Source organism: Melanotaenia boesemani, chromosome 21 (assembly GCF_017639745.1).
Source record: "Melanotaenia boesemani isolate fMelBoe1 chromosome 21, fMelBoe1.pri, whole genome shotgun sequence".
In the NCBI taxonomy this organism is placed as follows: domain Eukaryota; kingdom Metazoa; phylum Chordata; class Actinopteri; order Atheriniformes; family Melanotaeniidae; genus Melanotaenia; species Melanotaenia boesemani.
In genome coordinates this window covers 5,258,851-5,281,059 of record NC_055702.1, presented here as the reverse complement: position 1 = coordinate 5,281,059, position 22,209 = coordinate 5,258,851, and the positions used below count along the sequence as shown (strand labels likewise).

The 22,209-nt window shown below is 38.5% G+C and overlaps 1 protein-coding gene and 1 long non-coding RNA gene across 6 annotated transcripts in view; both read left to right on the top strand.

The window, feature by feature from the left end:
• Window positions 1-2,425: 2,425 nt before the first annotated feature.
• LOC121632606 (rho GTPase-activating protein 44-like) overlaps window positions 2,426-22,209 on the top strand; it is a 106,383-nt gene continuing 86,599 nt past the window's right edge. For all 5 annotated transcript variants that reach the window (XM_041974244.1, XM_041974241.1, XM_041974243.1 and 2 more), the window contains exon 1: window positions 2,426-2,737. In XM_041974244.1, coding sequence (XP_041830178.1) covers window positions 2,685-2,737 — 53 coding nt within the window. In that variant the 5' untranslated portion in view covers window positions 2,426-2,684. The remainder of the gene's footprint in view (window positions 2,738-22,209) is intronic.
• LOC121632609 lies at window positions 8,078-20,487 on the top strand. Its single transcript, XR_006008933.1, has 4 exons — window positions 8,078-8,091; window positions 11,661-11,750; window positions 15,745-15,750; window positions 20,477-20,487. It is a non-coding gene; the product is annotated as an uncharacterized LOC121632609 (long non-coding RNA).

The following is a 22,209-nucleotide window of genomic DNA, read 5'->3' as shown; positions in this document are numbered from 1 at the left end:
CTGTCTTGTGTCTGTTTGGCTATAAAGCCATACTTATACCTCACACAAATAATATATCTATGATTAACTCAATATATTTTAATAAATCTTCAAGGATATTAACATTGGGGGCGGCATGGCTCAGCAAGGTAGAGCGGTCGTCTTGTGACCCGAGGGTTGCCGGTTCGATCCTCGGCCAAGTCGGGTTCATGTCGAGGTGTCCTTGGGCAAGACACCGAACCCCTAATTGCTCCTGATGGGCCGTGGTCGAGCGCCTTGCATGGCAGCTTCCGCCATGAATGGGTGAATGTGATGTATAATGTAAAGCGCTTTGGGTATCATCCCAGGTACATTAAAGCGCTATATAAAATACGGACCATTTACCATTTAACATTTAAATAGGGCTGTTGGATATTTCTAATTGTTATGCATGAGGGTGGAATGATAATGCTTGGGGTGTGTGTTACAGTGAATGACCCAGGTCATTTTGCTAGCAGAGGAAAGAATGGATTCCATTTGTACACCAGCATTTTTTTTTATTATTTTTTTTTTTTTTTTACACAATACACAAACCTTTGTAAATATTTTTCATAACTAGTACAAATCAGAAAGGCTGGATTACAAACCAGCAGTGACCAGGAAACCCAAACCCCTGAAAGTCAGCACAGTCCAGCTTTAACAGTATGTTACAGTGTTCCACAAATTTGGATTAGGCAAAAATTATTTAAAAACAATTACTTCAGAAATACAATTAGTTTCATTCTTGTCAAACTCCAGACCAGCATGTGTATTTATTAATTGAGACAATTCATTGTAAATAGTTCCACCACCTTTGTTTTACCCTTTTATGTTAATAAATCATAACACAGAAAAAGCTGCATGCAGTATTCCTTTTTGTTGTGTTTCTGTAGGACCACTTATGCATGGTGCAAATTCTTTGCAGGGGCCCAGATCATGTCCCATCGGGCAAGAGGCAGAACACCATGGGCAGGTCCATCACAAGGCTAAACCCACCTGAGACTAACAATCATACACTGCACACAATCAAACTTTGACCAAAATTAGAGCAAATCAACCTGAAATGGACAACAGGTATCTTGGAGAAAAAATAAAATAGGCAAAGAGCACAATTAGTTTTCACTTTCAGAAAAGAGATAAACAATACTAGACATTAGGGTGACCAGCAAAAAAAAAAAAAAAAAAAAAAAAAAAAAAGTGAGTTAACTATGCAGTATCACCAAATCAGACAAATTTAAGAAGCTATAACGTGGTAATTTTCAACTGAAAGTGTTTTATTCTACAATGTCTTACCTGTGAGGAACATGTTTACGAACCAGGTCTGGTTTAACTTATTGCTCAAATTATTTGTCATATAGATGGTTGAAGGTTGAAATCGCCATATTTGTCTGTACGGAATGATAAAGGTGGCAAAAAAAAAAAAAAGAAACCTGAAACAGAACAAAACACAAGCTAAATATAAAAAAGCATAAATAGAGAAAAGGTTCAAACAAATATATATAAGTGGAAATGTAATGAGAAATTTTACAGTGAAATACGTAAAAAGAAATATATATAAATTTTCATATGAATCACTGTTTGCCATTTATTTTTGTAAATATGTATCTAAAATGTTTTATAACTTACACTGAGCACCTGACAGGTTAAAGACATAATAACTGATAATACTGACGCTTGCTTTTCTTAATTTCTTTCCATTTTGTTTTTCTTTTCCATTGAAAGGTTTTAAGAAGTCAGAATACATATGTTCTTCAGGCCTTGCAAATGTAATGAATAAATATTTCATTGGTCACAGTCAAGGTGAAATAGGCAATGAACAAAGTAATTTCTTCAAAAAAGAAAAAGAGGAGACAAGATCCATTTTCATCTGACTAACTCACAGTATAATCTAAATGAAAAACAGATCAAATTGAAATAACAGTGAAGGTGAACACACAAATAGAAAAAAACAGAGTACATTACATGCATTAATAAAGTTATTTTAAAAAGGAATATATTAATAGATAAAGAATATCTAAATGCATGAAAAGGTCATTGATCTTACATCTGTTATGGTCTGTATTTTCATATTTATTTATTCTTTTACCCATTTTGTTTAATACTTCCGTACTTATTCATTTAAGTTCATAAAGAACAGAGAAAGAAAGTGGAAAAATAAATAGAAAAAAACAGTGTAATGCAATAATAACTTTAAGTGTAAATTTTAAAATATACATATATCAAAATATAAAAGTCAGTATAAATAAAAAACTAATTGTTCTTATATGTTTATACTGTCTTTTTACATTTATTTATTATTATAATATTTGACCTTATATTTTCATTTCAACATTTATTCATTTATGTGTATTTTGTTTGTTTCGGCTCAGGGTTAAACTACATTTCCCATGATGCACTAGAGGGGAGCGTCGAGCTGTTAGCGCTGGGGAGAGAAATCGGTCCAGCATCTCCGGAGCTGCGGAGCGGAGCGGATGACAGAGACAGAGTCCTCATCAGCAAAATGAGCTGGAATTAGCTCGCCGCCTGCCTCCCGTGTGTTCGTGTTTCTCTGCCGCGATGTGCAAACTGGATATTTAACGACTTAACGTCCTCGTCTGCTACACATCAGTGCGGAGACCTGACTTTATTCTATCAATGAGATATGTGGAGTGGCTTTACCGCTCGGTGGTAACGCAGAAAAACACAAGATGAAGAAGCAGTTCAACCGAATGAGACAGCTTGCCAACCAAACAGTGGGCAGGTAAGAGCTGAAACAGTAATACTTGGTGTGAATTGACGATACTGAGCTGCATGCGTCCCGCTTTAATTGGCAGCGAGTCATCCAGCCAAACCAAGAATTTATCGCCTGATTGTGGTCACAGTCATGGGCTCGACGACCGTCTGATGCTCAGCTGGTTTGATTTACACAAAGCATTAACTGTCAGTGCGGGTCACACATACAGCTGTGTGATTGATTGAGCCCAGCAGGGAGGAGCGTACCCGCACACAGATGAGGAGGAAGCCGACATGGTACCCAAGAAGCTGGGCTGCCGCTGCCCACTGACTAATGACATAAAGGCAGGCAGAGGGCGGCCTCCTCGCAGCTTCTACTGCTGGAGGTTGTGGGAAAAAAACTGAAATCGCGTGGCAGAACTGGCAGGTGATCAGTGAATGAAAGATGGTTTGAGGTGATAAGGGATGTGTAGATGATTCATAAACTGCATTTCTACCTCAAGACATTTGTGAGAGAACTGACAACCTTGTTTAGAGGTTAGAGCTTGGTAGAAGCACAGGAAGTTCTTGGATTGGATTTGGAACTCTGTTTATTGGTTTATAATTTGCATTTACTATTTGTCCCCATAACATTTTACAACCAAAATTGAAAGACAGTAGTTGCTTTTGTTTATTGGACTGTGAATGAACAAGGTGGTAGAAAATGTCCTATTGTAGATGCTCTGAAGTCCAGAGCTGATGTGTTTATGCAGAATAGGAAAATAAAGCATGGGATTCCCAACAATAAGGTGTAATGATGAGCGTTAAACAGGACCACTGAGCATGTTATCCATCTTACTGTATCATAATGATGAGGACTTCCCATCTTGGTAACCTAGAGACACCTAAGCCAATTACAAACTAAGTCCAAGACAAATCCAAAACCAGATCAACGTCAAAGCCAGTCTAAACCAAATTGAACTAGATTTAATCCAGCTCAGATCAGTCAAAACAAAGTCCAAATGCTGCTTTTTATTTATTTAGAGATCCAGGGACATTTTGACAAAAACATGAATAGGAGTCAGACACAATCTTCACAAAAACAAGGGTTCATATTAGTACTGCACGTTTATTGATTTGTAATCTGTCTATCTCTTAAGGCCTCCTGTTGCTGAGGGAAGTCTCACTTATGCAGATGAAAGAAAAATGTCATGTCCAACCTAAGGCTACATCTTGCAAAAGTGCACAACAGGAGCTTTGGCATGAATAGCTTTTAAAAGACTTGCTTGAGTTTATTGTAATGCACCTTTATAACTAATGTTTCTTGTCGTGCTAGTGTGAAAATCTTGACGTTAGAAATGAAATATTGATATTTAAAACACATCCAATATGATAGTAGGCGCAGTAGTTTTGTGTTGGACGTAGTTGTAGATATTGAGTCTTGTGTATCTTTTATGTTTTTTATTGCCTTTTAATTTTCATTTAGGTGTCAGTATTTGTTTGTGTACTTAAGTACATTTATGGTCTTTGATACACACTAGTACAGTAAATATACGTTTAGTTGTCTTTTCTCTCCTTGAACACACAAAAATAACATTATTAGATTTGTGTGACTGCTGCTGTTAAATAGAATTTGACACAATGGTTCAGATTGTAAGTCAAAATGACTTGCAGATTCTTACCAAGCTGCAAACACACTATTCTTTTAATCCTGGAAGTTAAATTTTAATCCAGGTTTTATTTAGTGGCTCACATACTGTAGGACTGAAACACAGTGATCTGTCACAGCTGATGAATGTGAAAGTGTTTAATCCCACTAAATCCTGACTACAGGCTGCATCAGATAGTATGAAAATGTAAAAAATACTTTAGATTAATGTGCTGAGATTTATGTGGTTTATTTGTTGCTAGTGTGTCTGTTTGTCCTGTGAGGCTTGATGCTATAGATAAAGCTAGAGTTTGTTAATCTGTCAGTTGGGACCTGAGGCTTGCTGACTTATCAGAAAGTGGATGACCCATTTTTGTTCTCCTAGTTTGAAAACAAGCCCCATTTATAATATAGCAAAGTGTTACTTGATCCCAGTGCCCCTGTTTTGTTGACGTAAATGTCTTTTTTGTCAGTAGGTTTTCAGTGTCATAGTTTCTTTTACTCTTGAATTCTTTGCTTAGCGCTGTATAGGTGGTGTGAAGTCTTTGTTTCTGTTTCTATTTATCATCCCCTGCCCTTAGCTTATAACTGAAAGTCAATACCATATGTCAACACTGTGCCCTTGGCAATTTAGATAATGTACAATTTACCTGTTTGAGAATGTTGCACAGCTTTGAAATAGAATATTTTTAATGTTTGCAAATGACACTTGTCTAACAAGGACACAGGTTGATCTGAAGCCTGTCACTGCATGTTGAAGGGATCCTGCTTCAGGCGGCTGCAGCTTGAAACTCTGGAACACTGAGAAGAATGTGTTGCTGAAGTTTTGAGGATTTTAGATTTAATTCCATCCAGTGAGGAGTCTGATCAGCTGGAGTCCAAACATGCAGGCAGAGTCATAATGAACCAGTGTTTGCAAAACACATTGAAATAAAATACGTTCACTGAATATGATCATTTTTCTGTGAACTTGAACATTAACTCGTTCGTATTATGTGAGGTCCTGTAACAGTCACTGCCTACATTTTCACCGGCGCCACACTGACTTCACACTATGTTACCCACCAGTGTCAGCTCTGGTGGTAAGGCCCTTGGTCCAAGTTTCTCTAAATAAAGTCCAAAAGCAAAACCAAACCTAGCTCAAAATCTGGTTCAGGCATACCTAAAACACATTCAGAAGCATTTTAATACCATTACCAAAGTTATTCTTAAACTAAGCCACAAACCTAGACCAAACAAGTCTAAACCCAGCCCAAAATAAATTTAAAACCAGGCCAAACCTGGTCCAATCCACGTCTAAGGCACATCCAACTTTACTTCAAGATCAAGCCCGAACCAAGTGTAGAGTAAAAGTAACCAGACACAGACTCGGTGCTATAGGCGGGCCCCACTGTGCATCCACAAGTTTACCCCTTCCATCCAGCCTTTTGATTTTAATTAATATACTCTTAAATATCATTTTCATTTATAATGGTTTAACAGTTGTTGTTATAGTGGTACTAAATCATAATTTAAATCAGTTCCTATATGTGCTTTTTCAGCATAGAGGAAACTTCTCTCTTGACATATTGAAGTTGTGTGTGTTTGTATATTTAATCTATGAGTGTATGTAATCACCAAATTGTGAGATAACCGAAAGAACACTGCGTTCTTTCAGTTATCGCGATATTTGGAGCAAAGTCATATTAACTAGCTTTAATGAAGCTTTAATGAAGCCTTTCTCTAAATAAACTTGTGTAAACCTGTGCAGGTTAGTAACTGAGTGTTGTACCACAGTTCCAATTTGTCCTCTTATAAATTCTTACTTCACGTGAAAAACAGGGTAAATTGGCCGACCAGTTAGTGTGTCCTGGCGCCGGGACTGACCAGACAAGTCAAAAACCAACCTTAACAGAGTCAGAAGCTGAGCTGGTCCTAAACCACAAATCTGATCATGGAGACAGTCTGATTATATGAAGACAAATATGACACACACTGAATCTACCAGGGTGCTGTGATCGTTTTTTCTAAATACTGCTTTTTCTAAAAACTTTGTTTGTTTAAATTTTAAAGTAGTATAAAACCAGAAATCCTCTCCTCAACCAGATGTGAAACCAGTCTAAAACACCTAGTATAAAACAAAAACCAATTGTGATCAGCAGGTCTGCAATCTTTGTACTGAACCCCATCTTGTGTTTTACAAAGTCACAGCTGGCTGCAGGCAGAGGTGCTGATACAAATAAATGAAAAAGGTTTTACTGTAGCTAATGCCTAAACAGCGTTAGCAGATGTACAATACCTGGAATCCTTGAAGGACATTTTCGTACTGCAAAAATATGACTAGATTCGTTCCTTATTGGGTAATTCAGGCAAAAAGGATCTAATGCACTTTAACACACAAACTGACCAAACAATTTGTTTGTAAGTATACTTAAAAATGTGTCAGCTAGGTGAATGTTTGTTTCCCCTCATCTTCCTGAGAGCTTGAACACCAGAGCCCAGTGAGGTGAAACAGCCCAGTAATGAGTTTTAACCTGTATCACAAGAAGCAGAACAGCAGGGCAATTAGTCATATTTAGAGGGCAGAAGCTCCAACACGGTGCCTAACGGCTGGTCACACAGGTAATTGTTGATATTTTCTTCATGACCTTGGCAGCCTTTGGCAGATATAACATGTTACTTACTGAGCTTTAAAGGTGCTATGCGATGTTATTTTGGGCTTAGACAAAAATGGAGTTGCTGCCTCATGTTTTTACTCCAGCATGCTGGAGATAACAGATCTCTGTTCTGGTATAAATCATCAAGGCATATTTCAGCATGCAACGTCTTTGTGACTTTATGTTTAATTTGCAAGGGTTTCTATTTAAGCCTTGTTTTGTTTGCTATGTCTCACATTATAAATTGTACTTGTAGCCTGTTTGCATGCAAGAGATGGGCCCTGAACTTCTGTTTAGATCTGGTTGTTTGGAAATATGGAAAGAAACCTAGAATTTGGTTAAAAAATATTAGTATTAATTTTTTTTTCCAAGTATTTTATTATTGACCAGCCAAGTAAGGAGGCTTGGAGTGCTTCTGCCAAGTGATTTCAATTAGCATTCATTGGCTTCTTACAGTTTAATCCACACATTTTGCTAAAAAGAAAAACCACAACATCCCACCAGAAAGGCTCAGATGAATCTTGACAGTAATTCTACAAGATATTTCCTCATGTGGTGTTTTAATGATGAAGCAGTGCACTAAAACACAGAACTTTTGCCCATGAGACTGGGGTTTGAGTTGGGGAGTGGACATACTTTCATAGACACTGTTATGCTTTATTATTTAGTGTCTTCTGTTCTATTAGTTATAGATATTTGGGGGATTACATGATTTAGGTGGGACTTGTCACCATGGTGCACAAGATAATGGAGAAGAAGATTATTCCTTTTTATAAAATGATGTTAGAGATTGTGATAATTTCATGTTCATATCTAAAAACAGGCCATCTATGTAAGAGACCATTACTAGCAGAATATAGAGACTTCATCATCAGATACAGGTTTTTATTCATTTCTATTGATCTGACGTTACAAGTGGACTCAAACCCTCAAATTTCATGTGTTGTCTGGCTCTGGGATGAAATTAGAATCAGAATCCATTCAGAATGAAATTGAGGTAGCAGCTGTCATGTTAAGATAAAAAATAAATAAAGATAACAGAAATAACAGAAATGACTCAGTACTTCATGGATGCAGAATTCAGGAATGTGACAGCTCTGAGATAAAAGCTGTTTTTCAGTCTGTTTATTTTTGCTTTTATGACCCTAAAACGCCTCCCTGAAGGCAACAATTCAAAAAGATGGTGGGAGGGGTCTCTGAGGACACCGTGGGCTCTCCTGAAGCAGCGTGTGTTGAAAATGTCCTCGAGAGATGGAAGCAAAGAATGATGAGTTTTTGGACGGTGTTATTGACCCTCTGCAGTGCCTTCCTCTCTGCTGCCGTGCTGCTGGCAAACCACAGTGAAATGCCGTGGCTCGGCACTGCCTCTGTGGTGCAGCAGAAGAAGGACACTAACGGGGATCGGATCCTGAGCAAATACAGTCGCTGTTGGGCTTTTTTCAGCAGTGCTATGGTGTTAATTTTCCCGTACAAGTCCTCCTCAATGTGCTTGCCCAGGAACCTGAAATCAGAGACCCTCTCCACCTTGACCCCATTTATGAAAATGGGCTGAATGTCTGGTTTCTTCCTCCTGAAATCAACAATCAGCTCCTTTGTCTTGGAGGTGTTGAGGATGAGGTTGTTGGTGGGGTACCATGTTGACAGCCTGTCTACCTCCCCCCTGTACACCGTCTCATCTCCTCCTGAAATGAGTCCTGCAACAGTGGTGTCATCCGCAAACTTAATGACTGTGTTGTTCGCGTGGATGGAGGTGCAGTCATGGGTATAGAGGTTGTGCAGAAGAGGGCTCCGCACACAGCCCTGTGGGGAGCCCATACTGATGCTAAGGGCTGAGGAGAGATGTGGTCCTACTCTCACCCTCTGGGAGCTCTCTGTAAGGAAGTTGTAAATCCAGGTGCAGATGTATTGTAAAAACCCAAAGTTTAGTGGTTTATTTATCTGCTTGGTATGATGGTGTTGAAAGAGAGCAGCAACAGTGGCATCCTCTGCAGACCTGTTCCTCCTGTATGCAAACTGGTGGGGGTCGAATGTGGGTAGCAGACTTGTGGTGATGTGACTCCTTACCAGTTTCTCAAAATATCTCATAATAATGGGTATGAGTGCTACTGGCCAGTATTCACTGAGGCTGTTGGTGTTCTTTGGTAGAGGAATGATTGTAGAGGACTTCAGGGGTTGACTGCCTGCAGAGTGCATGTTACCTCCTGTACCTGCACTGTTAGTGTAGTTTCCAGTAGCTGGTAAGCGTGGTTGTACTCCTCTTGGTGTCCCAGGCTCAAATACATGAAGAAGCAGTTTAACTTCTCACCAGTGCGGCGTTCCCCAAACAGCAGTTGAGGGGCCAGACTTATAACTGGTGATGTTTTGGACCCCTTGCCACACCTGCTGCATATTGTTGCTGCTGAAATTGTCCTCAGTCTTCCTCTTATACGATGACTTAGCCTCCCTAGTCCTAGAATGACTCTGGCAGCCTTATAACGGGCCTTGTTCCCAGACCTGAAGGCACTATTCCTCTCTTATTGCAGCACTTTGACCTCTTTTGTTATCCACGGTTTCTGATTTGGGTACACCCAGATTTTTCTGGCCACAGTGACAGTGTCAACACAGTGCTAATGTAAAGTTTGTCTTTTTAAGTTTCAGAGTCTATATATTATTTCTCTATTTTGTTGCATTTCTTTGTCATTACGGTCCGACCTGCTTCTAAAATCTGTCTTATGCAGAAAAACGTGGACATCCTCAGTCTAATGAGGTGGCTTCCTTCAGGGTGACATTGCTGCATCGCTCCAGTTAAGGATATAGGTCAAGAGAGGTTCAGACAGAGTAAAATTCATCTCCAAAACAGTCTGCCTGCACCATTAATCCCGCGTAATGCTGCGTAAACTGTGCAACTGAATGAAAATGTGTAACTGTGTGTGAGCACAGCGAGGTTACGGCAGGAAGGGGACAGGCTTAATCCTCTTTTGGCTCTGTCACTTCTTCTGCAGGGGTATTTTTAACTCATCTTTTCATTCGCTTTTTTTTGTTGTGTTGCTGATAAACGAATAAGACTGGGTCTTTGGCTTGTGGGTTTGTGGACAAAAAAAAGCCTCTTAATAAGAAAAGCATGCTTCCCTCTAGCAATGAGAAAACAGGTTGATACAGTTTGTCCAGGCTCTGGGAAGGAGACTGACGGATGTCACTGTGAGATAAGACCGAGAACAGAAAAAATTCCATTAAAGAGATGTTTGGAAATGGATTTTTAATTTCCAACAACATAGAGGGAAATAGTTTATTTTTGTTGCTGTGTAATATTCAGGCTTCAGGTGATAGGACCTCAGCACATTGTATTTTCTCACACACCATTATCTACTGTCAGCATTGGTGATTGAAGAGAATGCAGTAAATTGCTTGTTTTTTCATGGCATAAAAACTGCATGTCCTTAATGGCGTCATTATTTTGGTTATGCATTTCATGCAGTATTGTTTTCTGTGTCACATTCTAGGCAGCAGGAACAAATGAAGACTCTCTGAATGATGGATGAAACAGAAATCAATGATTCTTGTGGTTTTTCTGTGACTGCACGCCTGGTTTTTACGCTCCGCCTCCCTTCGATGAAACTGCAGGAGGAACTTGTATAACCAGCTGTGCTTGTTGGGTTTTATTGGACAGCGGGTAAAAAGAAGCCGGGATGCGGTGCCTTGCCGTGCCCCTGACACAGGCCTCTGCTCCTGCCTGTAACACAGTTTGAGCTGTCTGAGAGAAAAAAAGCCGAGAGGTTTGATACTGACAAGTGCACAGGCTGTTTCTATTGTCCTTTAACAGACAGAACATTTCAGATCTTAAGCATGAATCCAAATCACTGTGAAGTGGACAAATCAATGTTTTCAGCAGGGGACGTCAAGGTGCTGCTTTTTACAGTCTGTAGCGATTTTCTTTTCAATCCCATCTCACACCAGTCTCATTGCCTTTTTGTTGTAAAGAATGTCACAACCGCAGCTGGATAGCTCAGTTGGCAGGGCGTTCGTCGCCCAGACCCAAATTCGAATCCCACAGGGGACATATTACAATTATTAGTAACACCTTCCAGTTGGGTCCTTGGGCAAGACCCCTAATGCTACTGCCTACTCTCAGATGTAAGTTGTTTTGGAGAAAAGCATCTGCTAAATGACCGTAATGGTAATAAAAAAAAAAAAAAAAAAAAAAAAAAAAAAAAACACACACATTGCATATTTTACCAAACATTGGACCTCAGGAAGGAGGTCTGTGGTAAAATAATTTTTAATATGTTATACACTTAAACTAATACTGGTGCAGTCCAACAAAATAATAGTGTATTGAACTCATATTATACAATTAAGTATTTAGTTTCAGACAGTCAGGCTGCTGTGGTTCTTGCACATACATAACCGGTAGCCTAGCCACTAGGGCTGTCTAACTGTAGTAAATCTAATAAAGATGGGTCAAATGCAGATCTGAATTTTGAAATTGAGATTATTATTATTATTATTATTATTATTATTATTATTATTATTATTATTATTATTATTATTATTATTATTATTATTATTATTATTATTATTATTATTATTATTATTATTATTATTATTATTATTATTATTATTATTATTACTACTGAGGCTCCTGTTTGTTAAATGAATGAATTTTTATTCAGATTTTAATAATCTAATAAATTATATTAAACAAGAGTCAGTTGCAGAGATTATTTGGCAAGTTTTTTATGGGGTGTAACACACATACTCAACTCTGCTGCTCATCCCACAAATGCATTTTCCTTACAAAGGTCTATCTATTTTAAAAGGATATAAATGTTACATAAGGACTCCACAGAGACAAGGGCAGGTTAACTATCTTTATTATTAAGACGGAACACAAGGTGAAGGTCTTACTTGGACAGGACTGAAGGAGGGACAGGAACCAGGAACGGAGAAGGGGTGAGTCCATGTAGCATGCAGGTTTAAGGTCCAACAGGGAGTGACTGTGGTGCTGGTGTATATAAGGACTAGTGAGTCAATGGGAGACAGGTGTGACAGGTTGGGTTGATTGGAGAGCTGGGATCAGGGACAGGTGTGGAGGATCAGGGGAGTGCTGGAGGAGTGGCAGGACAGACTGTGACAGTAAACACGCTTTCCATCTGTATGGGATTTATTGCCAAGAGACATTGTTACAACAAAGAAATAATCAACCAAATACTAATTTCCCTACGTTTTTGTACTTTTTAAGATGAGTTAACATGGATTGCTGATGTCTTGCCAAAACAAAAAGTTAAATAAGTTGAATAAAAATCTGCAGTCCTACAACCTGAACTCAGAACTTTTATTAGTTACTTCAGTCCAGGCGTTAAAATGATATATTTACTATTTTTTCCTAACTCAGCTCCCTAAACATGAGTCTTGTTATGTTAACGTTAAGTGTGTCAGTACTTCTTTCTACTTGATACTATTCTTGTTCAACTTCTTGCTGTCTGTCCCTATATGATGATATTTACCCAACACATGTCAGTATGTATATTATATCTTACACTACACAGCTGACTTGGTCAAAAATGTTTGTTAGAAGAGGAGGCGGTTGGTGGAGGGGTTGCTTAATAACCTGAATAGAGGTGGAACAATTACCGGTAATTGGTCGGTCTTTTTTTTTTTATAATTAACAAATGTCAGAATATGCTAAGCTAATTAGCAAGCAGGCACAAACGTAAGCTGCTCATTGTAGCTGCTGTGGAAACAAAAATGGTTAAAGAAGTGTGAAACGTGTAACGCTCACTTGTCTTTTTAATGTGTTTATGTTCTGTAATAACCTCTGTTGTTTTCTTTTCCTTTGTGATTCATTCCATGTTCAAGGTGGACATTTGAAAAACAAAAAGACTTGATATAACCGACGGAGGAGTGTTTGCCATAGACGTCAGGTTAAAACCAGAAACTGCCACTGTAGCCTGTTTAACCAGAATGTTATATAATAATTGATATATGCATAGTTTGAAAGGCAACTGCATCTGTTTACACCAAATAATGAAGCTGACATTTTGTTTTATTTCAGTGTTTATTCTCATTGTCATTATATTGACATCAACCCTCTAAAAATAAACTCTGTGCACATGCTGCAAATACTTTAACTAGAGAGATGTAGCTGCCATAAGTGCGTTTTCTTGTTTGGTACAAATAAAGATTCCTGCTTTTGTGCATATATGTTTAATTAATGTAAATGGCTCCATAGAGGTTAACAGATATTATGCTGATGTGTTATTTTTTTCTTTTCAGCTGCCAGACGATTTAGCTGGAATAATGAGCCCATTTGTCAAATATGAGGCTGTGTATGTGTGTGCTAATTCCTGCAACAACTTCTGAATTAAATAATGGATTGATCTTCATTGTGAACATAATTGGAAATTCAGGTCGCTTTACAGACTGAGTGCAGAGAAAGTATGACAATGAAAATGAAATGGCTGAAGACATTAGCCCGGCTGTCATGAGTTAAAAGGGTAAAGGCGGGGCAGGATAAGAGGACCTGACGTGGGTGACATTGTGTTTATAGGAAGTGTTGCATCTCTGCAGGCTCCTCTGAGGTGTTGATGTGCAGTAGGTGGGAGAGATTTTGTGATGAGCATCATTAGGAGCGTTGTGGTCGACCAGTTTATTAGCATGTGTGTGACTGTAAACATTAGTGTGTTAGTGTGTGTGGAGGCTCTGCTATCATCATTCGTCAATGTGAAAGTCTCTTAATGAAGAATTCCAGCAAACAGCCGGAAGCTGACCCATTCTCCCTCCAGTTATATGAGTTTCTGAGAGATGCTTAAAGCTTGCAGTTCAGGAAACAGAGCAGACTCAGAGTAATAATTTAGCATTTTTGGAGATCATAGATACAGAGCTGGTTCTGCGTAAAAATACACTTTTGAATAACTCTTAAGAAAAAGTGTCAGGCTGTATAATGTTCAACTCATACACAAAAATAACTATAAAAAATGTGGTTAAGAGCACAATCCTTAAATACAATAAATATACACTACCAGTCAAAAGTTTGGACACACTTTCCTATTAAATTTAATGAGAACAACAACAGGCAACAAGACATTTTGTAGAAATCTAACAAGCCTGAATGTCATTATCTGGTCCAAAACAATCTGAACCCTCTTAGAGAAGCTTTTTGTCATTTCTGTAAGTAGTTTTCAGGAATAGTTCTCCAGGATTCTTGAAGGACTTTCCAAACCTCTTCTTTGGATGCTGGCTGCATTTAGTTCTGATGATCCTGCACTACTTCATTAATACTGAGGTCTGGGTTCTGGGGAGGATTCATTCCTCCATCAGACCTGTTGCCACTGATTTTTATTCCAGTTTCTGTGTTTAGGTTTTCCTGTTGATGCAACTAACAAAATGGGAACAAATAATTTGTCTTAATGGCCTGCTAGTCACAAAAAGTCTAAGGATCCCATTTAAATAGTTTTTTTTACTAAGCTGTATGTTGCTTATTGACACAACACTGGTTCATAGATTGAGTTTGGGTCCTTTTTTATGTTTGGATGATTCATAGATCAATGTTTACTAGCTTAACAAGCAAAAAAAAAAAAAAAAAAACACACCTTCCTCTGAAAATGGAAGAAAAAGCAACAAAACTCCAAAGAAAAACTTTGAAAGACTTTCAGAAAGTCTTGAGAATACATGGCTAAAGAACTCTTTAAAAGACTGAAAGACAGGCTGCTTGGAAACAAGATTAATTATTTTTTTTAAAACATTATATGTATTGCTGCGAGATTGAAATGAACACTAACATGGAAGTGTTATGTTGTGTGTTTAGTTTTTTAGAGGGCCGAAGTGTGGGATAAATTGGAAGTAATGAGGTGTGTTAAATATGGAAACTTTAATTAAACAAAAATGATTAGGCAACAACACAGAGGTGAAGCTAGTGAAAGCAGCACATTCAGTCACGGAGGGGAAAGCAAAACTACAAAAGATCCATATAAAAGATACCAAAAAAGAGACACATAGTAAATGTGAACAGAGGAAAAAATAAATAACAATCATAAAAAAATAGTATGTCCTCAAACAAGAGCCAAAACCTTACCATGGCAAACAGAAACAGCCATCAAGCTTCTTTATGTTTTTTGTAAAGAAGGAAAACAAGCAAACAATAATTTGTGGTTTTAGGACAACACCACAAAATGTATTTAACGTACTAATAATATCAGTGAAATAAATATCGTGTGAACGATTCTTCTTTGGATTTGTTTGCAGGCATATCTGGACCTTTCAGAGCTGTTTGCTACGTCTGCATGCTAAGCGAAGCTAACATAGAGAATCCAGCTATGTGCAAACATGTGGACATGAGCTTGATACCATAAACAAATCAAATAACTTTTTTCCTGTCCTAAAGTATAAATTCAGATTAGCTATTAACTTGTTATTTAAGATTATTTTAAAATAGATTATTTATATCTGTGGTGAACTGGCAGCCTATCCAGGGTGTACCTTGCTTCTCGTCAAGTAGCTGCTGGGACAGACTGCAGCCCCTGTGACCCTGCATTGGAATAAGCAAGTATTGAAAATAGATGGATGGATAGATTATTTATATTAAAACTATTTATTTTATTAGAGCATAAATATGAATGGTCCAACATGCAGCATCCTCACAAAAACTGTTAATTTAAGAAAAGAGATGAAAACAGCCGTATGAAGGAATTTGGTCATGTCTAAATTTGTGCCCTTCTGCATGGAAAAAATAATTTCTGTCACTTAATTATCCATGTTCTACTTTGAGATTTGTTTGCATAGTTTCTTCTGATGAAGGCTGCAGTTCATGCTGATGCTGAAATCTGTTTTCCAGGTAAATAAAGTTTGTCTGTCCTAATGGATGGTGACACATGGGCGACATGGCTGCAGTGCCGTAACTTTACAGCATCGCTCCAGATGCACAGTCGCAGAATGATTGGCATTAAACTCGCCTGGCTACGTTTCTTCTTCTTAAGCCAGCTCATGCAGACCAGCTGCTTTGTTTCTCTGTGGTTCAGGCTTTGTTTTTGTTTTATTTGTTTTTTTTTTCTTTCAGAGACAGTCCATATTACTCAACATCTCTGTAAAGATCAGTGTTTGCTTAATGGTTTTTTTTAAAATTGTTGTCCCTTAACCAGATGTTAAGTTACGCATTACAATGACATAATCAGCCACAACAAAGAATCTCAAAAGCCACAGGAGCTTCAAAGTTTAAGGGAGATAGCATGCAGAGTGGGACATACACTCCGCATAAAAAACTAAACAAACAATTATCACAGACACCCAAAGCATAACGGCTTAAAATCCCATGACATTACAGATGACAGGAGTGAATTCAGACTGGACACTTTCTGACAACCTGACTAACACAAATGAGAGCAGGCAGGCAGTCGTGTAGCAGCTCTGTATGATGACACGTCTGGTTGTTTTTGTGACCAAGTTTTAAGATAACAGGGCAGGAATGACACAAACCACTGTATGGTATTTTTAATTGCAGAGACCTGACAGAGATATGTCTAGATCACACAATTCTTATCCGTGAGTCCAGTTTGTCAACTCACTTGACAAGCAGAAAACGGGCAAATTAATATTCCAGTCCTTGGAGTATTGTTAAAAACTATTGCTTAAGCTGCATGTAAGTTGAGGTCTGGACTGGAGCTTATTTCTGTTTTTTCCAGCTATTCTGTTGTAGGTGTGTTGCTGTTTGGGATCATTGTCCTGTTGCATGAACCAGTTTTGGCCAAGCTTTAGCTGTCAGACAGTTGAACTCACATTTGACTCTAGAATACTTTGTACTGCAGAGGACTTCATGGTTCACTCGATGACTGCAAGGTGTCCAGTTACTCGGACTGCAAAACAAGCCCAAATCATCATCTCTCCACCACCGTGCTTGACTGTGGACATGCAGTGTTTGGTTTATATCAAACGTGCTGCTGTGCATTATGACTAAAAATCTCCCCTTTGGCCTCATGTGTTCAACAAACATTTTCCCAGTGTTGTGGTTTGTTCAGATGCAGCTTTGCAGATATAAACTGTGCTGTGGTGTTCGTTTTAGAGAGAAGACTCTTCCTATTGCAACCCTTCCAAATAAGACCTACTTGTTCAGTCTTTTTCTAATCATACTTTAATCTTATATTCTTACATTTAACATGCTAACTGAAGACTGTCGAGTCTGAGATGTAGCTTTGGGGGTTTGTTGTAATTTCTCTGTTAATTGCCATTTGGGCTGAACTTGGTGGGATGTCCACTCCTGTGAAGATAGGCAGGGGTCTTGGATCTTTTCTGCTCGTGACTAATCTTTCTCTCTAGAACAATGGACTCAAAGTAGTCTGGAAACCTTAGCCATATTGGTAGGCAGCAACAACTGGTTCTCTAAGGCCTCCTTGGCATTGTGTTAGGATACAGCCGAATCCTACAGATTAGCAAACAACCAAAACTTCAACCCATTAATCAAATTTGCCTGCTATGACCCTCCTAACTCCTATAAAAGCAGTAAGGGTGGATGTAGTTTTTCACATACTTCTGGATTTTGGCATAGTTTTTGTCAAATGACACTGTAACATGTTATGTGCTGTTGTTGTCTGGGGTTATATATTTTGTACATTAGAGAAGGGATGTTTTTTTATTTATTTATTTATTCATTGACAAAAATATTCTCTTCTTACACAACAGGTGTAGATGATCAAGCTGCTTACAGTCTGTGTAGATTTGGCGTTAAAACGGGGAAAGAAAACACATGTGCTTCTGTATTGCCAATGCTCCTGAGACATCAGGTTTTTGGGTGAAATATAGGCAACTGCTGAGGGAGATGACTTCGCTAGTGAAGCATTAAGGAATTCACTAGAGTGTGTTGATGGAGTCACTGCTTGGGGTTGTCACTGAGCCACTGAGGAGCTGACAAACAGATTCCCATCCTCCTCAGCTCTGCTACAGCTGATGCTGTTGAGGATGACAGGGCGATTTTTTCTTATTAACGAAGTTTGGAAATCAGTCATCAGGATGCTGCAGCGCAGTCCTGCTAGTTTGTGCTCTCAAATATTAAACATGCGAAGAGCCTTTAAATATTTAGGCAGGTTTGACTGAGGACAGGTATTAACAAACTGATATAGTTTTCTCTTTTCACAGCAGTTTATTTTGCAGCACTTTAAAGTCTGTTTTTAGAAGCGTCAGGTAAAGGGTAGATTTTAAATTCTGAATGAAGGCCTTTAGTGTGGTCTGTTGGATTTTACTTCAGTGGTGTGTTAACATTAAACATGCATGGAGTGATTTATTAGCACATATATACACTCACCGGTGATGTTCACCTGTTTAATGGCTTGTTCATTCTTATATCTAATCAGACAATCACATGGCAGCAACTGAATATTTAGTCATAGACATGGTGAAGATGACTTGAAGTTCAAACTGACTCAGAATGAAGAAGAAAGGAGATTTAGGTGACTTTGAATGTTGCATTATTGTTGGTCTGAGTATTTACTGGGATTTTCACACACAACCATCTCTAGGGTTTCCAGAGAATGGTCTGAAGAAGAGAAAATGCCCAGTTGTTCATGTCAGAGGTCAGAGGAGAATGGGCAGACTGGTTGGAGATGAAAGAACGACAACAGGAAGTAAAATAAACACTGGTTCCTACCAAGGTCTGCAGAACAGCATCTCTGAACACACAACACGTTCAGCCTTGAAGCAGATGGGCTACAGCAGCAGAAGACCACACCGGGTGCCTCCTGTCAGCTAAGAACAGGAAACTGAGGCTACAATTCACACACACTCACCAACACTGGACAATAGAAGATGAAGAAACATCGCTGGTCTGATGAGTCTCCATTTCAATATTCAGATGGTATGGTCAGAATTTGGTGGAAACCTCATGAAAACATGGATCCATCCTGCCTTGGATCCGCAGCTCAGCCTGCTGGTGGTGTAATGGTATGGGTAATATTTTATTGGCTATTTTGATCCCCTTAGTACCAGCATGGCCTGAGTATTGTTGCTGACCATGTCCATCCCTTTATGACCACAGTGCAGCATCTTCTGATGCTACTTCCAGCAGGATAATACACCATGTCACAAAGCTCAGATCATCTCCACCTGCTTTCTAGAACATGACAATGAGTTCACTGGACTCCAACGACCTCCACAGTCACCAGATCTCAGTCCAGTAGAGCAGCTGTGGGATGTACCTATATGCACTAACATGCATACACATAAGCTGATCTTTTGCTTTGTATTTTTGTTTACCATAATTTATAAACTGCTTAAAAACATAGAAAGACAACAGAAAATTATAATAAACAATAACTTTATTCATGTCTCATACAGTCGTGTAGCCAGTTTTCTGTGCTTAAAAGCTAAGTTAAATCCTCAAAGAGGATTAAAACTAAATAGAAAAGCCCTTATAAATACAAATTCTCCTCTTTATACCTCTTAAATATCATAGCTTTAAACTTTATTTCAAAGAGGTGTATGTTTGGACATTGTTTCAGATCAATATTGAGGCTGTTCCATAATTTTACCCCACAGATTGAAATACAAAATTGCTCTGCTCGTTTGTGCACTATGAGTTTTAAAAAGTTTTCCCTTTAATTGTAAAGGTAACAATTTAAAGTGCTTTACAGAAACACTAGAAAATAAGAAGCATTATTTAAAATTAAAAACAAAAGAGAAAGGAAAAAGAAAGATAAAAACAGTATTAAAACAATCAACCATTTTCTAGACTGCTTAGTCCACTTCAGGGTCGTGAGGGAGCTGGAGTTTATTTCAGCAATCAGCTGGTGAGAGGCAGGTACACCTGGACAGGTTGCCAGTCCATCACAGGGCAGAGAGACACAAAGAGACAAACAACCACTCACAGGGAGAATTTAGAGTGTGTTGTGACACCCTCTGCTCTGCTGGTTTGAGACTAGATGCTGCAGGGATATTTTTCCCCCTCATTTGGCCACATGAGCATTAGTAAAGTCTAAAGCTGATGTTGGCTGATAATGTCCAGCTACAGTGTGCATGCTCCAGTTCTCCTCAAATGTTACTGGATGTGGCTGAGGTCATGACTGTGTAGAAAAGTAAAATATGGGAAAATGACAGAATTATCATATTGAAAGTGTCCCTCTGGACTGTTTGCATAAAGTTTGAAGCCCATTATTAGCTTCTTAGACAAGAACTTCACCAGAGTGGGTGTGCTGTGCTACACCCTTGTTGTCATGGAAACCGAGGTCCCCTAGTTGTGTTGTCACTGACGTTACCTTCCCAGCTCCAACCACACTCCACCTTTCCTGTGTGGCAATGTAATATCCAGCACTCTGGAAACATTCGCTCAGCTGAAAGTGGGTCCCACCTTAAAAACAGACTCTGAGGGATGTTAAAAACTCACAGCTGAAACCAAACACAGGAAATTACGTCACTGGGGAAGGCGATGAAGAGGACGGGGGTGGGGGGGCTCCCACAGCTGCCACAGCTCCTCAGTATTTTCACTAGAGATGGGATTTATGGCTCTTTGAAGGCAACCGGATCTTGAGGAGCTGTTCCTTTCAAAGAGCCGTTTAAAAGACTGGCTTGTTTTATTTATTTTTTAATTTATTTTCTTTAGAATTCAATCAGGGGTAACTCATTTTTATCAAGAAAATAATCACTGGTAACAATTATAATATTCGGATCATAATAATTCAAACTCACACACCCCACCGATATATACTCTGTTGGTAGGAATTAAATGCCTTAAAGACGTATTTTTACTCGTTCGACGCGAGTATAAATCCCCCTGTAGTGTTAAATATTGGTGATAATTTAATTTGCTTGTTTTTTCCTTGTAATTATTGCATAAGGTGGCAACATATCCTGTGCTTTGACAGTGAGATCCCTATTTTGGATTTTCTCTCATCCAAAAAATTTAGTGGCGCATAAAAAAACAACTAATCAGGCTACAATTTACTTTTATGCAACGCAATTTTACTCCAAAATTTTTCACATATGGACAATTTGGCAATGCAAAAACTCACCAAAAAAATAATAAATCATATAGTATAGAAATCAAAATATATACATATATAAAATCTACTGTACAAGATTTGAAAAAAAAATTTACATAGGAAAAATATAAATAAAAAAAGAATAAACCTGAGCAACATCAGTGCAAACTTTGAACCAAGAGTATTTGTTTCTGAACAATAAAAATTGCTCATAGATGCATCATGTGAATGGAGCGTGTTGGACATCAGATTCTTATGATGACACACATGTGTCATGTGAAGGCAGCATGGATAATTTGCATATAAAAAAAAAGGTTCACAAATAAACAGCTCACAGCTGTGACTCGGTTCCCATCGTTCATTTGAAAGAGCCGTTCAAAAGAATTGATTTGTTCATGAAAGCCACATCTCTAATTTTCACTGTTGTAATGGAGCCTGATTGTGAGGCTGCTGTGGAGGATGTACTCTGCAGGCATGCTGATGTCTCATTCATATCTGTCAGGATGAGTGCAGCCGAGCCGCCGCCGAGATCCCAGAGAAAATACAGCACGTCAACATCCTGTTATTTCATGATACAAGCAGGGGTGCTCGTGTTGCTGAGGGACTGTCTGAGAGGGCCATAGGTAAACATTTTAGCTCAAGAACACACTGCTGGTCTCTGTCAGAGCTCTCAGAGGGACAACAAAGGATTGAAAGTTTGTTCATGTAGTTTGACCAGCTGATTTAGACAATTTAGCAATGCACTCTCCAGCTGCATCTGCAACAGTGTCCCTTAATCCCTGATTGTCACAATTTATGTCAATCAAATCAGAACTGGATACCAGACTGTTCTCCTGAGCATGAGGCAGAAAACATCAAGTGTTTTCTTCCTCATGTAGCCTGCTGTACATTCACATTATCATTTTCCTCTTGTCCATCCCACAGCTCCCTGTTTGTTCGATATGCTGCTGTCACTGCAAAGCGAAAGTGTAATGTTTTTACTTTTATACATTCAGTTCAAAGTTGAATAGACAAGATTGTCCTTCCTAAAAAGATTCGAAGGCTCGTATTTTCATTCAGGTAGTAATGACCTATAGTTACGTTTAAAGCTCCCTCTAGTGGTGATGAAAGCAACAGCATGTTTTGTTTCACAACGACATGAATTAATATGACAATGGTGCTTTTAACCTTAAATAATAATTATATCTAACCCACACCAAGTACTTTAATTTACAGTGATCATATTGGTATTGTTAAGTTAATGTATTTTAGACCTGATTACCTGTGTTTTCGTACTGTAACCAGGTCATTTAGTTACGTGAAG